Source organism: Coregonus lavaretus (genome assembly GCF_964263955.1).
Source record: "Coregonus lavaretus genome assembly, chromosome: 7".
Taxonomy (NCBI): Eukaryota; Metazoa; Chordata; class Actinopteri; order Salmoniformes; family Salmonidae; genus Coregonus; species Coregonus lavaretus.
The window spans coordinates 47,072,405-47,087,683 of record NC_139994.1 but is presented as its reverse complement, the minus strand read 5'-3'; the positions used below and the strand labels follow the sequence as shown (position 1 = coordinate 47,087,683).

Here is a 15,279-nt window from a genome sequence, read left to right as displayed (position 1 = left end):
GACTAATTAAATTAGTGTACCAATCAGTTAAAAGAGTCAGGTGTCAGTGTGCAGCGTGAGGATGGAGTCAGGCGCAGGACACAGAACTGAGTAAATAACGAACTTTACTCGGAAAACAACAAATCTAATTTCTACGCAGGGAAATAAAAAAGCTCACAGCACAAAACCATGAGGGAAGCAGAGGGTTAAATAGGGAAATAACCATAACGTGATGGGAACCAGGTGTGTACAATCAAGACAAAAACATAGAAAGGAAACGTAGATCAGTGGCAGCTAGAAAGCCGGTGACGACAACCGCTGATAGCCTCCTGCACAAGGAGAGGCACCAACTTCGGCGGAAGTCGTGACAGTAACCCCCCCTTGACGTGCGGCTCCAGCAGTGCGCCGACACCGGCCTCGGGGACGAGGCACAGGACGATCCGGGTGGAGACGGTGAAATTCCTGCAGTAAGGAAGGGTCCAGTATCTCTCCTCCGGACCGTACCCCTCCCACTCCACGAGGTACTGAAGGCCCCTCACCCGACGTCTTGAGTCCATGATGGCTCGCACAGTATACGCCGGGACCCCCTCGATGTCCAGCGGGAGCGGAGGAACCTCCCGTACCTCAGACTGCTGGAGCGGACCAGCCACCACCGGCCTGAGGAGAGACACATGGAACGAGGGGTTAATACGGTAATCAGGGGGGAGCTGTAACCTATAACATACCTCGTTCAGTCTCCTCAGGACTTTAAATGGCCCCACAAACCGCGGATCCAGCTTCCGGCAGGGCAGGCGAAGTGGCAGGTTTCGAGTCGAGAGCCAGACCCGGTCCCCCGGTGCATACACCGAGGCGTCACTGCGGTGGCGGTTGGTGCTCGCCTTCTGTCGCCTGATGGCCCGTTGCAGGCGAACGTGGGCAGCGTCCCATGTCTCCTCCGAGCGCCAAAACCTTTCCGCCACCACAGGTGCCTCGATCTGGCTCTGATGCCACGGTGCCAGGACCGGCTGATAACCTAGTACACACTGAAACGGAGACAGGTCAGTGGAGGAGTGGCGGAGGGAGTTTTGGGCCATCTCTGCCCAGGGGATGAAAGCCGCCCACTCCCCCGGCCCGTCCTGGCAATAGGACCGCAGAAACCTACCCACATCCTGGTTTACTCTCTCCACCTGCCCATTACTCTCGGGGTGAAACCCTGAGGTCAGGCTGACCGAGACACCCAGATATTCCTTGAACGCCCTCCAGACCCTCGATGAGAACTGGGGACCCCGATCAGACACTATATCCTCAGGCACCCCGTAGGGCCGGAAGACGTGTGTAAACAGAGCCTCCGCAGTCTGTAGGGAAAGGAAGGAGATGGCAGGACTTAGTAAACCGATCCACAACGACCAGGATCGTGGTGTTACCTTGTGATGGAGGAAGATCAATCACAAAATCCACCGATATGTGTTACCGCGGCCGTTGTGGAATGGGTAGGGGTTGTAATTTCCCTCTGGGCAGGTGTCTAGGTGCCTTGCACTGAGCGCACACCGAGCAGGAGGAAACATAAACCCTCACGTCCTTAGCTAAAGTGGGCCACCAGTACTTCCCACTAAGACAGCGCACTGTCCGACTGATGCCAGGATGACCAGAGGAGGGTGACGTGTGAGCCCAACAGATCAATCGATCGCGGACATCAGACGGAACTTATATACGCCCAACTGGACACTGGGTGGGTGTGGGCTCCGTACATAAAGCCCGGCTGATGTCAGCGTCAACCTCCCATACCACCGGTGCCACCAGGCAAGAAGCCGGAAGTATGGGAGTGGGATCCGTGGACCGCTCCTCTGTGTCATACATCCGGGACAGAGCATCTGCCTTAGCGTTCTGGGAACCTGGTCTGTAGGACAGGGTGAAAACAAAACTGGTGAAAAACATGGCCCACCTTGCCTGACGAGGGTTCAGTCTCCTCGCCGCCCGGATGTATTCCAGATTGTGGTGGTCAGTCCAAATGAGGAAAGGGTGTTTAGCCCCCTCAAGCCAATGTCTCCACGCCTTCAGAGCCTTGACCACAGCTAACAGGTCCCAGTCCCCCACATCATAGTTTCGCTCCGCCGGGCTGAGCTTCTTTGAAAAGAAAGCACAGGGGCGGAGCTTTGGTGGCGTACCCGAGCGCTGAGACAGCACAGCTCCTATCCCAGCCTCGGACGCGTCCACCTCTACTATGAAACAGACCTTTTTAAAATGACTAAATAGCCTCCTTAAAATGGGGCCCAATGTCAAGTGTTTATGGGCATGGAGGCACTGTTCTGAACGAGAGATAAGATGACTTATTTAGTCATTTTAAAAAGGTCTGTCTACCATTGTTGTTCAGATTCCTCCATTCCTTAATTCTCATTTCATGTAATAAATCCCTGGTTGGCCCATCATGACCCCACTATTTCGTGGCAACAGAGGGCTCTGAAGGGATGGTCATGTTAGTGCTCAGGGGAGTGTGTAGGTGTTTCCATAGGTGCAACTACTGTGGAGAGTCCAAACCAGGTCTCCCCCATGCACATCCCCCCCGAATATGCCGATTTGGCTCTCGTCTTCTGTAAAAAGAAGGCGACTCAATTACCACCCCATCGACGGGGGGATTGTACGATAAATCTCCAGGTAGACGCAGCACTTCCCAGGAGTCACGTGTATCCTCTGTCACAGGAGGAAATGGCTGCTATGGAAACATATGTCTCCGAATTTCTAGGACAGGGATACATTCGGCCTTCCACTTCACCTGCCTCCTAAAGTTTGTTTTTTGTGAAGAAGAAGGATGGAGGTTTACGCCCGTGCATTGACTATCGGGGTATCATTCAGATCACGGTGAAGTACATTTACCCGTTGCCTCTCATAGCCAGTGGTCCTCTGTAGCTCAGCTGGTAGAGCACAGCGCTTGTAACGCCAAGGTAGTGGGTTCGATCCCCGGGACCACCCATACACAAAAATGTATGCACGCATAACTGTAAGTCGCTTTGGATAAAAGCGTCTGCTAAATGGCATATTATTATTATTATTATTACCTGTCACCATCAGTCTGACTGCATCACTCCACTTAGAATGCTTCTTCTGATCAATATGTGTACCCAGACACCAGTAGTCACCACTGTCTGAAATCTTAACCTCACTGATCTCATATTCATGCTTCCTACTGAGGGAGTCTATGACATCCGTGCGCCATGTGTATTCCCAGTCAGTGACTTCTCCTCTCTGTATGTTACATCTGAGAGTGACACTCTACTGAAGATCTGTGAGTATTTGGGGTGTATGGTCAGAACAGCCTTTGCCTGTCCTGCACAAAATAAAAATTGGCATGATACAATTGCTTTACACATGTTATTTTGAGACACTCAAAACACAAAATATGTCTATCCAAAAGCAGCTTTAAAAATCACAAACAAAGAAATATGATGAAGCATTAAGAGATGAAGGCTTGATCAAGTGTACAAATATCTACCATCATCATCTTCAGAGTGTCCAGAGTAGATGTGTGTACTCAGCACTACAACAAAAAAAGTCAAATTTCTCCAATATTAGCTTGAAATAAATAACAACATGCCATATTAATGTTACTGATGACCAAATCCATCCTGTACTTTATTTTAAAGGTGCAATCTGCATTTTCTACATAGATTTCTACACTACTAAATAAATTACAGAAATTCAAGTCTTATTCCATTATAACCCAATGTAGATGAATGAATTTCCTTAGAACCATCCCTCAGCCGTATACTTCAACAAGTGGCATTGTGAGCTTTTTGTGGTAGTTTGAATTAAGGACTGCAGCTTTAAATGGCCACTGACTTCCCATGTTCTGCACACAGAGAGAGTACAGAGACCAAAAACATCAATACACCACTAATTAATCTCTTAACATAGTTTACTATAACTGTAGCAAAGGAACCCTCAACCATTTACAATAACCACAACTTGATACTACAACACATCCAACAAATATTGCATTTTGTATTCATTGTCATTGACAGCACATTTTGCAAGCACTGAGTTAGCGTCAATCTTTAGTTACTGAGTGATGACCTGGTTAAATACACACCACCACACTAACCATGTCTGCATGGCATCGGCTAAACAAGCTCAGGTTCTGACAGAGATACAACATCAATGTAGGATGGTCACATTCTTACTTCATATCTAAACCATACCTGCAGCATCTTCCTTTTACACTGTTTTCTCAACAAGGGACAAAAAACAATATCTTATTCCTTTTTCTCTTAAAGGCTTAGTAAATCAGATAATTAGTGTTCATAAACAAACACACTAACTCAGTTTATTTATTCTAAAATTGATGAAAAAATAATAATTCCTCATCAATTTACACACAATACCCCATAATGACAAAGTGAAAACAGGTTTAGACATTTTTGCAAATGTATATAAAAAAACAAAAAAACAAAAAAACATTAATACTTCATTTACATAAGTATTCAGACCCTTTGCTATGAGCTCAGGTGCATCCTGTTTCCATTGATTATCCTTGAGATGTTTCTACAACTTGATTGGAGTCCACCTGTTGTAATTCAATTGATTGGACATGATTTGGAAAGGCACACACCTGTCTATATAAGGTCCCAGATTTGACAGTGCATGTCAGAGCAAAACAAGCCATGAGGTCGAAGGAATTGTCCGTAGAGCTCCAAGACAGGTTTGCGTTGAGGCACAGATCTGTGGAAGGGTACCAAAACATTTCTGCAGCATTGAAGGTCCCCAAAAACACTGTGGCCTCCATCATTCTTAAATGGAATAAGTTTGGAGCCACCAAGACTCTTCCTAGCGCTGGCCGCCCGGCCAAACTGAGCAATCGGGAGACAAAAGCCTTGGTCAGGGAGGAGACCAAGAACCCAATGGTCACTCTGACAGCACTCCACCAATCAGGCCTTTATGTTAGTGGCCTGACAGAAGCCTCTCCTCAGTAAAAGGCACATGACAGCCAGCTTAGAGTTTGCCAAAAGGAACCTAAAGACTCTCAGACCATGATAAATAAGATTCTCTGGTCTGATGAAACCAAGATTGAACTTTTTGGCCTGAATGCCAAGTGTCACGTCTGGAGGAAAAGTGGCACCATCCCTACGGTGAAGCATGGTGGTGGCAGCATCATGCTGTGGGGATGTTTTTCAGCGGCAGGGACTGGGAGACTAGTCAGGATTGAGTGCAAGACGATCTGAGAAAAGTACTGAGAGATCCTTGATGAAAAACCGCTCCAGATCGGAGGTTCACCTTCCAACAGGACAACGACCTTAAGCAAACAACCAAGACAACACAGGAGAGGCTTCAGGACAAGTCTCTGAATGTCCTTGAGTGGCCCAGTCAGAGCCCGGACTTGAACCCGATCAAACTTATCTGGAGAGACCTGAAAATAGCTGTGCAGCGACGCTCCCCATCCAACCTGACAGAGCTTGAGAGGATCTGCAGAGAAAAATTGGAAAACTCCCCAAATACAGGTGTGCAACGCCAGGGTTGTGGGTTCGATTCCCACGGGGGGCCAGTATGAAAATAAAAAATAATAATGTGTGCACTCTGGTCGCTCTGGATAAGAGCGTCTGCTAAATGATGTAAATGTAAAAAAAAAAAAAATATGTATTTGAACAAGCTTGTTGAGTAAAATTACAAATTCCTGTTTGCTGAAAACAACTCAAAACCACGCCTATCATTAACATTATTCCAGCATGCTCTCTTGCAGGTTAATTTTTAGAATGGTTTGTTTCAATACATGTGTATTTGCATGTACTTTAGAAAAACGTATGTTATCTATGTTTGTGTAGCATAAGATTAATCAACCAATCAAACTAATACAATCTGTTAGTAGTTCGACTTATTTCACACATTACTGATATGGCTGTTCCAGTTTATATAATTTAGGCAGGCTCAGTAATCAATCTTCCCTACCCCAACAGTCATTCTGAATGCAGGTTATGTGGGATTAAAAGTTCAAATTATTGGATATCCTAACTCTGGCTGGATTCCAATAGGAATTACACATCGCTTTCCAAGCCAGCATAATGTGACTTGCAGGCTTAATGTGGATTGTAAGCCAGGAGTTTCAGACCAGTGTGTTAGGGTCTAACTAGGCCCTCAAAGGCTTTATGATATATGTAATGTGTTGTCATAATGAGTTTAATTTGAAAGATAACATATTCACTTAGACACTCACTTGGTGAAGGCTACAGTACTGAAAACTATTCAATACAACAACCATGTCTCTGTGGCTAACAAATACAGTCATGGGAGGTAACTACAATTCACTCTAAATACAAGGCACTCAGGGTATGCAAAAAGGTAGAATAATATTTTTATTCTGTGAACAGTATATATATATTTTTTGAATTAACTGAATTCCATCTGTATATTGGGACAGACATGCATGCCATTTTGGACATGCGGTCAAATCAAATAAGACCAACAACAATCCACACGCAACCAAGGCTCTCCAGCATATACTCTGTGATTACAACCTCATTGATGCCTGGCAAGCACTTAATCCTAATGCAAAAGAGTATACTTTCTACTCACAGGCATAAATCATTCTCACAAATCAATGTCATACTATTATCTACAACTCTTCTCTTTAATCAAGAAAATAGAAATTCGACATATGAGCTTGTTTGATCACCACTCCTACTACTGCATGTTACACATTTCAGAATCTCCTAATTGTAACTAGGCCCTCAAAGAAAGACATAAGGCCTTATGATACACTGTAAAGGAAGAAGATTACAATCATGAAAAAGTAAGCAAATAGTGTAGGTCGTGATGAAATTAACCAGTAACATCTTGGCCTAACTACAGAATATACACATGCAAGATGCAGAGGATGCAGAGTGTTCTATATCTATGAAAGGCCCAGCCTTTGATCACATCCTGTTCAGCTCACAGTACTTTCTGGTAGGGAGAGGTGGGGGGCTCTGGGCGTCCAAATGTGATCTTGTCATACAGAGTCTGCGGCTACAGATGTGACATATAATCAAGAAGAAACTGTTTCAGCATCAAGAAAGGTATAGACAATGATCAAAGTAGACTACATAGTCTTCCATTCAATCACAGACATTCAAATTCAATATTCAAATACAAATCAATAATATCATCTGAAGAATATTTCTAGAACCCCTTGAAATGTAACTGTAAGTATAGTTAAGGGCCATAAGCTGTACATACCTGTGTCACGGCGGCCCCTGCAGTAGCACACTGCCACAACTACAGTGAGGATCAGCACCACAGCGCCTCCTACTGATGCTCTGATGTAGATGGTATACCATGCCATCCCTGTCACATATTGTACAACACACATGATTAGACTGTACAATATGATAAAGATTAAATGGCTCTATATCATACACTTCCAATGTAATCACAAGCATTATATATTATATTTGACAACATAAGCGTATAAGCACACTGAAAAGTGTTTGGAAGGGATTATTATGATATCTAGGTACCTAGGTCGGTTGTGTCATTACTACACTTTACTGTCGCTGAGGCAGTTTTCCAACTGATTATGTTGGAGGCGTTGCACGTTACACTGATGTCTCCCTCTGTTGGTGAGAGAGAGAAGTGAATCTGCTGGGCGTCCCGGTACATCTCATTATCTCTCTCCCAGGTGTAGGTGAGGTTCAAGTAACTGGATGAGTTGCACACCAGCCACACTGAACAGGAGTGTTTGGCCAATAGCTTGATGTCTGTCTGGATCACCAACTTGGATATAGGCTCTGAGAGAGAGAGAGAGAGAGAGAGAGAGAGAGAGAGAGAGAGAGAGAGAGAGAGAGAGAGAGAGAGAGAGAGAGAGAGAGAGAGAGAGAGAGAGAGAGAGAGAGAGAGAGAGAGAGAGAGAGAATTCTGCAATATCCGTTTCGCTATACCTCCACTTAATTAGGGTGACATTCTGCCCCTCTAAGCCTGCAGGCATCGTCACAGAGTCCCCTACTGTCTTGTGGAATGACAGGTATGAAGAAACACCCACACCTGAAACACAAAAATTGACACTGGCATTCTGACATCAATCAATGGTTACACTTACTGCTGTGTAATTATTCATGTAAGTATGGTGTAGCAAGTATTGTAATTACTAATTGTTACACTGTAATACTTGTTACAGTGTGCCTACATGAATAATTACACAATAATACACTGCAATGCAAAGTGTTACCCAATCAATTCATAGATGGATTGGATTTATATAGCATACACACCATGCAAAGACCAACAAGGAAGTTAGAGAAAGCTTACGGTTTTACTAACTTTATAATGCAAGAAAGCACATGCAATAGATACAAAGCATGAACAGCAGAAATATATATTTTTTACAAAACCTACCATAGTGGAGGTTGGAGAGTAGGAGAAGGAGTATTCCCTGTTTGGAGAAGCAGGAGAAGGGACCACCAGACATCTCTTTAAGGCGTTGTATGACTGTTTCCTCTGGCTGTATGTCCTTATCCATCACTGTCACTGGTAGCTAGCAGTTGACTAACCAAAACACACAGAGAAGAAAGAGTAGAGAAAGAGCAGAGACTTCCTTTTGATGAGGGCTCCTGTTCTATAAAATATTTCCTGTATGTTAGTTGAAAAGGAAGTCACATTTTATAGTTGCTCTCTGAAAATAACCCTTCACTCAGCTTGAGAGTTAGACGATGAGGTGTGGGTGTGTTTGGGGTCTGTCACTGTGTTGTTCAGTCTGGTGGTGGTGGTTTTGGAGCCTGTGTTTCCTAGCTGCTGGTGGTTGTGTGGTTAATAGTCATGGTGTTTCACAGATACCGGTAGCGTTGCTACTTTATGAGCAGACCACTCAACGTTGCAGAGAAAGATAGAGGGAGAGAGAGGGTTCGGGGGAGGAGAGAGAGAGCGAGACAGAGATAGAGAGAGAAAGAGAGAAAGTGATAGAAAGATAGAGAGAGAGACAGAGAGTGAGAAAGATAGGAAGAGAAGGAGAGTTGGGGTGTTAGAGAGAGCGAGAGATCAAAAATATCATGACAGTGTGTGTGCATTTTCATCTAGGCTTCATATGCCTGGAGAAGTGTTTGCATGACTTCTTCTGCATGCTCAGAGGTCAGTGTGGCTGAGGGACAAACACCTGCCAACTCTATCGGAAAGTAGTGGGTCCCAGGTTACTGACACAGGCCCGTCTTCTACTTGGAATTCAACACAGTAATGGAAATATTCAATATAGTTTCCATGTAAATACCACACCCTGGCTCATGAGTCTGACCATTACTTACTAGGAAGACCGCTTTGCCATCATAAACGTGCATGTCCACATTTCATTATTAAAGAGGAAGAAATACACAGTACCAGTACTAACCAGCTCATCAGAACTCCTGCAGAGTATATGACATCATAAAACTGAGAATAACTGTTCTTTTCAGGCACACCCTTCCCCAACAAGTCATTCTGAAAATCTCAATGGGTCTTCAGCTGATGGGGTATGACATTTGAACTTTGCTCATGAGGCATTTTTTATATTCTTCAAGATTCAACGGGTATATATAATTAAGTCCAACAATGGATGTAGCAATAGCAGATTGCCCCTTTAATTCACACATTGTGGAGCCTAACACTTTGAACACACCAACTGCATCATTGCGCATAATAGTATGCAGCATCATCTAGATATGTGTGCAACAAAAGTTCAACATTCATTTTCTGCTACCATTGCTGTCAACCCGTTTACGCATACAGTTTGATGCATACGTTCGATAAATCCAACGTATGCACCACACAGAACGCACTGCAACTGCCTCTGCAACGCAATGCTGCAAGGCAAATGCAGCGTTCCATTGGAAATTAATGTACTTCTGGTGTACCAAACCGCAATGATGCAGTTGGTGTGTTCAAAGCCTAAGATCTATATTAGGCTGAAAGGAAGTTTGACCAAAGCAGGTTATATGGAAAAGTTGACGATGATGAGAATATCCATTTACTGTAAGAAAGCACTCATGCCATCTGGTGGATAAAAAATAGTTGATTAAAAAAGCTCAATGCAAAGATATTGTAAAAGTACAGGCCAATTGAAGAAAAATATATACTTATACGACTGCAAGAATATGTTATTCTATCATCTGAATGACAGACATAATAAATCAAAGATAATACATTTTAATACATTTACAACTGTTATGACAAGTTTCTCTGGTATCTCGTACTTCAGGATGTAAGACAATATTTAAACACTTAGATGGAGAGTTGATTCATAGTGTCACGGTATACTTGTGGATGTGGTGGTGAAGTCAGGCGCAGGACACAGCTGATAAGTCAAAACGACTTTACTTGACTCAATGACACAATACAAAAATAAATGGCCTCGAACACACAGGAGGCGATAACCTACGCGCAACGCGTAAAACACTAAAGCACAAAATATACCAAAAAGGCAAACGACAGGCGGACAATAACACACAACTACAAAACATAACACAGACAAACTTATAGGTGACATAATCAGGACAGAATACGAAACAGGTGCACTAAACTAGACAAGACCAAACAAACATCGAAACATCCAACGGTGGCAGCTAGTACTCCGGGGACGACGAACGCCGAAGCCTGCCCGAACAAGGAGGAGGAGCAGCCTCGGCGGTATTCGTGACAGTACCCCTCCCTTGACGCGCGGCTCCAGCCGTGCGCCGACCCCGGCCTCGGGGACGGCCAGGAGGACGCGGAGCAGGGCGCGTGGGATGGTTACGGTGGAACTCCGTCAGGAGGGAGGGATCTAAGATGTCCCTCCTAGGCACCCGGCACCGTTCCTCCGGACCGTACCCCTCCCACTCCACGAGATATTGTAGACCCCCTATCCGACGTCTCGAATCCACGATGGACTGGACTGAGTACGGAGCCCCCTCGATGTCCAGTGGGGGAGGAGGAGTCTCTCTTATCTCATTGTCCTGGAGTGGACCAGCTACCACCGGGCTGAGGAGAGACACATGGAACGAGGGGTTAATGTGATAATCATTAGGCAGTTGTAACTTGTAGCATACCTCGTTCAATCTCCTCAGGACTTTAAATGGCCCCACAAACCGCCGACCCAGCTTCCGGCAGGGCAGGCGAAGGGGCAGGTTTCAAGTCGAGAGCCAGACTCGATCCCCAGGTGCGTATACTGGACCCTCACTGCGGTGGAGATCGGTGCTCGCCTTCTGTCTACGGATAGCCCGCTGCAGATGGATGTGTGCAGCGTTCCACGTCTCCTCCGAGCACTGAAACCACTCATCCACCGCAGGAGCCTCGATCTGGCTCTGATGCCATGGTGCCAGAACCGGCTGATACCCTAACACACACTGGAAAGGGGTCAGGTTAGTAGAGGAGTGGCGAAGAGAGTTCTGGGCAATCTCTGCCCAAGGGATATAACCCGACCACTCTTCCTGCCGGTCCTGGCAATACAATCTCAGAAACCTACCCACATCCTGGTTCACTCTCTCTACCTGCCCATTACTCTCAGGGTGAAAACCCGAGGTAAGGTTAACCGAGACCCCCAAACGTTCCATGAACGCCCTCCAGACTCTAGAGGTGAATTGGGGACCTCGATCAGACACTATATCCTCGGGAACCCCGTAGTGCCGGAAGACGTGGGTAAACAAAGCCTCAGCGGTCTGTAGGGCAGTAGGGAGACCCGGCATTGGGATGAGACGACAGGCCTTAGAGAACCGATCCACAACGACCAGAATGGTGGTATTCCCCTGGGAGGGAGGTAGGTCAGTGACAAAATCTACCGAGAGGTGAGACCACGGCCGTTGTGGAACGGGCAGGGGCTGTAACTTCCCCCTGGGCAGGTGTCTAGGCGCCTTACACTGGGCGCACACTTAGCAGGAGGAGACATAAACCCTCACGTCCCTAGCCAATGTTGGCCACCAGTACTTAACACTAAGGCAGTGCACTGTCCGGCCAAAACCTGGATGTCCAGAGGAGGGTGACGTGTGAGCCCAATATATGAGACGATCACGGATCTCGAGCGGCACGTACGTCCGCCCCACTGGACACTCTGGAGGAGTAGGGTCGGTGCGTAACGCCCGCTCGATTTCCGTATCGATCTCCCACACCACCGGTGCCACCAGACAAGACTCCGGCAGTATGGGAGTGGGCTCAATGGACCTCTCCTCTGTGTCATACCGCCGGGACAGGGCGTCTGCCTTACCGTTCTGGGACCCTGGGATGTACGTAAGCTTAAAGACAAACCGGGTCAGAAACATGTTCCACCTAGCCTGACGAGGGTTCAGTCTCCTAGCTGCCCGGATGTACTCCAGGTTACGATGGTCAGTCAGAATGAGAAAAGGGTGTTGAGCCCCCTCAAGCCAATGCCTCCACACCTTTAGGGCCTGAACTACGGCTAGCAGCTCCCTGTCCCCTACGTCATAATTTCGTTCCGCCGGGCTGAGCTTTTTAGAATAAAAAGCGCAGGGCCGGAGTTTAGGAGGCGTGCCTGAGCGTTGAGACAATACTGCCCCAATACCGGCCTCTGACACGTGTCACGGTTTCGGCCGAGGCTGCCTCTCTCCCTTGTTCGGGCAGGCTCCGGCGTTCGTCGTCTCCGGAATTCTAGCTGCCACCGATTGATGTTTCATGTTCGTTTGCTTTTGTCTGTTTGTTTCTACACCTGTTTCTGTTTTGTAGTAATTAGTGTCCTATAAGTTTCTCGTTGTGTTTGTCTTGTGTTGTGTGTGATTGTTACCGTCAGTCTGTGTATTGCTCGGTTGAGCGTTATTTTCTCCACTGTTTGCTGGAGCGTTCGTTGCACTTGTGTGTGCACTTATTTCATCCTGACGCACCTGTTTGTGCGCATTGTCTTTTCGCCTTCGTGCGTATTTTGCTGTCAGGCTTTTTGTCCTGTTGCCTGTGTTTAGGCAGAAATACAGCTTTTTGGATTTCAGTCTGCTTCCTGCGTTTGATTCCTACACCACACCTACAACACAACCTGACAGAATCACACACCACCCAGTATGGAATCAGCAGGAGCCGAAGCAGCACATTCAAGACTGGAAACCCAGGTTCGGGAACAGCAAGAGCAGCTCCTGCAGATGGGGGCCGCCCTGCAGGAGGTGATGACCACCCTCCGAGGCTGGGGTCCGCCTCCACCGCCAGCCGCCCTGCCAGCACCATCGGCCAGCCCACCCAGTCCAGCGCCGGAACCTCGCGGAGTCCGACTATCTCTCCCGAGGTCCTACGACGGGACCGCAGCTGGGTGTCAGGGATTCCTGCTCCAGGTAGAGCTGTACCTGGCCACAGTACATCCGGCACCTTCAGGGCATGAGAGCGTGTCCGCCCTGATCTCCTGCCTGGCCGGTAAAGCGTTGGAGTGGGCCAACGCGGAGTGGAGGAAGATCGACGCCACGACTATTACATACACCGAGTTCTCCCGCCGCTTTAGGGCGGTGTTCGACCATCCCCCGGAGGGGAAAGCGGCGGGGGAGCGTCTGGTCTTCCTCAGGCAGGGGAGGAGGAGTGCCCAGGAATTCGCACTCGAATTCCGTACTCTAGCGGCAGATGCAGGGTGGAATGAGCGGGCCCTCATCGATCTATACCGATGTAGCCTCAGAGAGGACGTCCGTCGGGAGCTGGCCTGTAGGGACACCAGTCTCACTTTCGACCAGCTGGTCGACATGTCAATCAGGTTAGATAACCTATTGGCTACCCGCGGACGTCCTGAGGGGGGTCCGTCCATTCCATCCTCCAGCGCATCCGAGCCGTGTCCTATGGAGCTCGGGGGCGCTGGCGCTAGAGATAGGAGGAGTCGGCAGACTAGGGGGTCCATCCACTGCACCAACTGTGGTCGGGGAGGACACACCGCGGCTAGGTGCTGGGGATGGCCTCCTAGGGGAGATGACGACAGGTCCCGCACTGGGGATTCCCTCCAGGTGAGTAGGCGCCCCACTCACCCAGAGCTCACTGTTGCCCATTTTTGTATACCTGTCAGTTTTCCACAGGTAGCACCTCAATCCCAGCATAAGGCGCTGGTAGATTCAGGCGCGGCTGGGAATTTTATTGATAGAAGGTTTTGTTTAAGGTTAGGGATTCCCCGTATTCCTGTGGACGTTCCTTTTCCCGTTCATGCCCTAGATAGTCGTCCGTTGGGTACGGGTTTGATCAGGGAGGTCACGGCGCCACTTAGGATGTGTGCGCAGGGGAGTCATCAGGAGATGATTCAGCTGTTCCTGATTGACTCTCCTGCGTATCCGGTGGTGCTGGGCCTACCTTGGTTGAGTACCCATAACCCCGCTATTTCATGGCAGGAGAGGGCTCTGATGGAGTGGTCTGCTCAGTGTGTGGGTAGATGTTTAGGCGTTTCCGTAGGGGCTACCTCGGTGGAGAGTCCAAACCAGGTGCCCGCATTGCACATTCCACCTGAGTATGGGGATTTGGCGATTGCGTTTAGTAAGGATAGGGCGACGCGGTTGCCACCCCATAGGCAGGGGGATTGTGCGATAGACCTTCAGGCAGGAGCTGCGCTCCCACGGAGTCATGTGTATCCTCTGTCTCAGGAGGAGAAGAAAGCTATGGAGATTTACATAGACGAATCACTGAGACAAGGATACATACGGCCGTCCACTTCCCCCGCGTCCTCGAGTTTCTTTTTCGTGAAGAAGAAGGATGGTGGTTTGCGTCCGTGCATCGACTACCGTGGTCTCAATCAGATTACGGTGAAGTATAGTTATCCACTCCCGCTGATTGCGACCATGACTGAGTCGTTGCATGGGGCGCGCTTCTTCACGAAATTAGATCTCAGGAGCGCGTACAACTTGGTGCGCATCAGGAAGGATGATGAATGGAAAACAGCCTTTAGTACCACCTCGGGTCATTACGAGTATCTAGTCATGCCATACGGGTTGATGAATGCTCCGTCGGTTTTCCAATCATTCGTGGATGAGATCTTCAGGGACATGCAGGGACAGGGAGTCGTTGTGTACATCGATGACATTCTCGTGTACTCACCTACCCGTGTCGAGCATGTGGCCCTGGTGCGCAGAGTGTTGCGGAGGCTGGTGGAGCACGACCTGTATGTGAAGGCAGAGAAGTGTCTGTTTTTCCAGGAGTCTATCTCCTTTTTGGGGTATCAGTTGTCAGCGTCAGGGGTGAAGATGGAGGTAGACCGAGCGTCGGCCGTGCGTAATTGGCAAACACCAACCACTGTGAAAGAGGTGCAGCAGTTTTTGGGGTTTGCGAATTACTACCGGAGGTTTATCCGGGGTTTTGGGCAAGTGGCAGCTCCCATCACGTCTCTCTTGAAGGGGGGTCCGGTGCGTCTGCAGTGGTCAGTCGAGGCGGACAGGGCGTTTGGGAGGCTGAAGGACCTGTTTACCT

The 15,279-nt window shown here is 47.8% G+C and overlaps 1 protein-coding gene across 1 annotated transcript in view; it reads right to left on the bottom strand.

Moving 5' to 3' along the window:
* Nucleotides 1-8,386, bottom strand: part of LOC311132544 (SLAM family member 8-like) — a gene marked incomplete at both ends in the record, with an annotated part of 35,519 nt that extends 27,133 nt beyond the window's left edge. The window contains one exon of the mRNA XM_084165809.1: nt 8,314-8,386. Within this exon, the coding sequence (XP_084021935.1) occupies nt 8,314-8,386 (73 nt within the window). The remainder of the gene's footprint in view (nt 1-8,313) is intronic.
* Between the last annotated feature and the right edge of the window lie 6,893 nt (nt 8,387-15,279).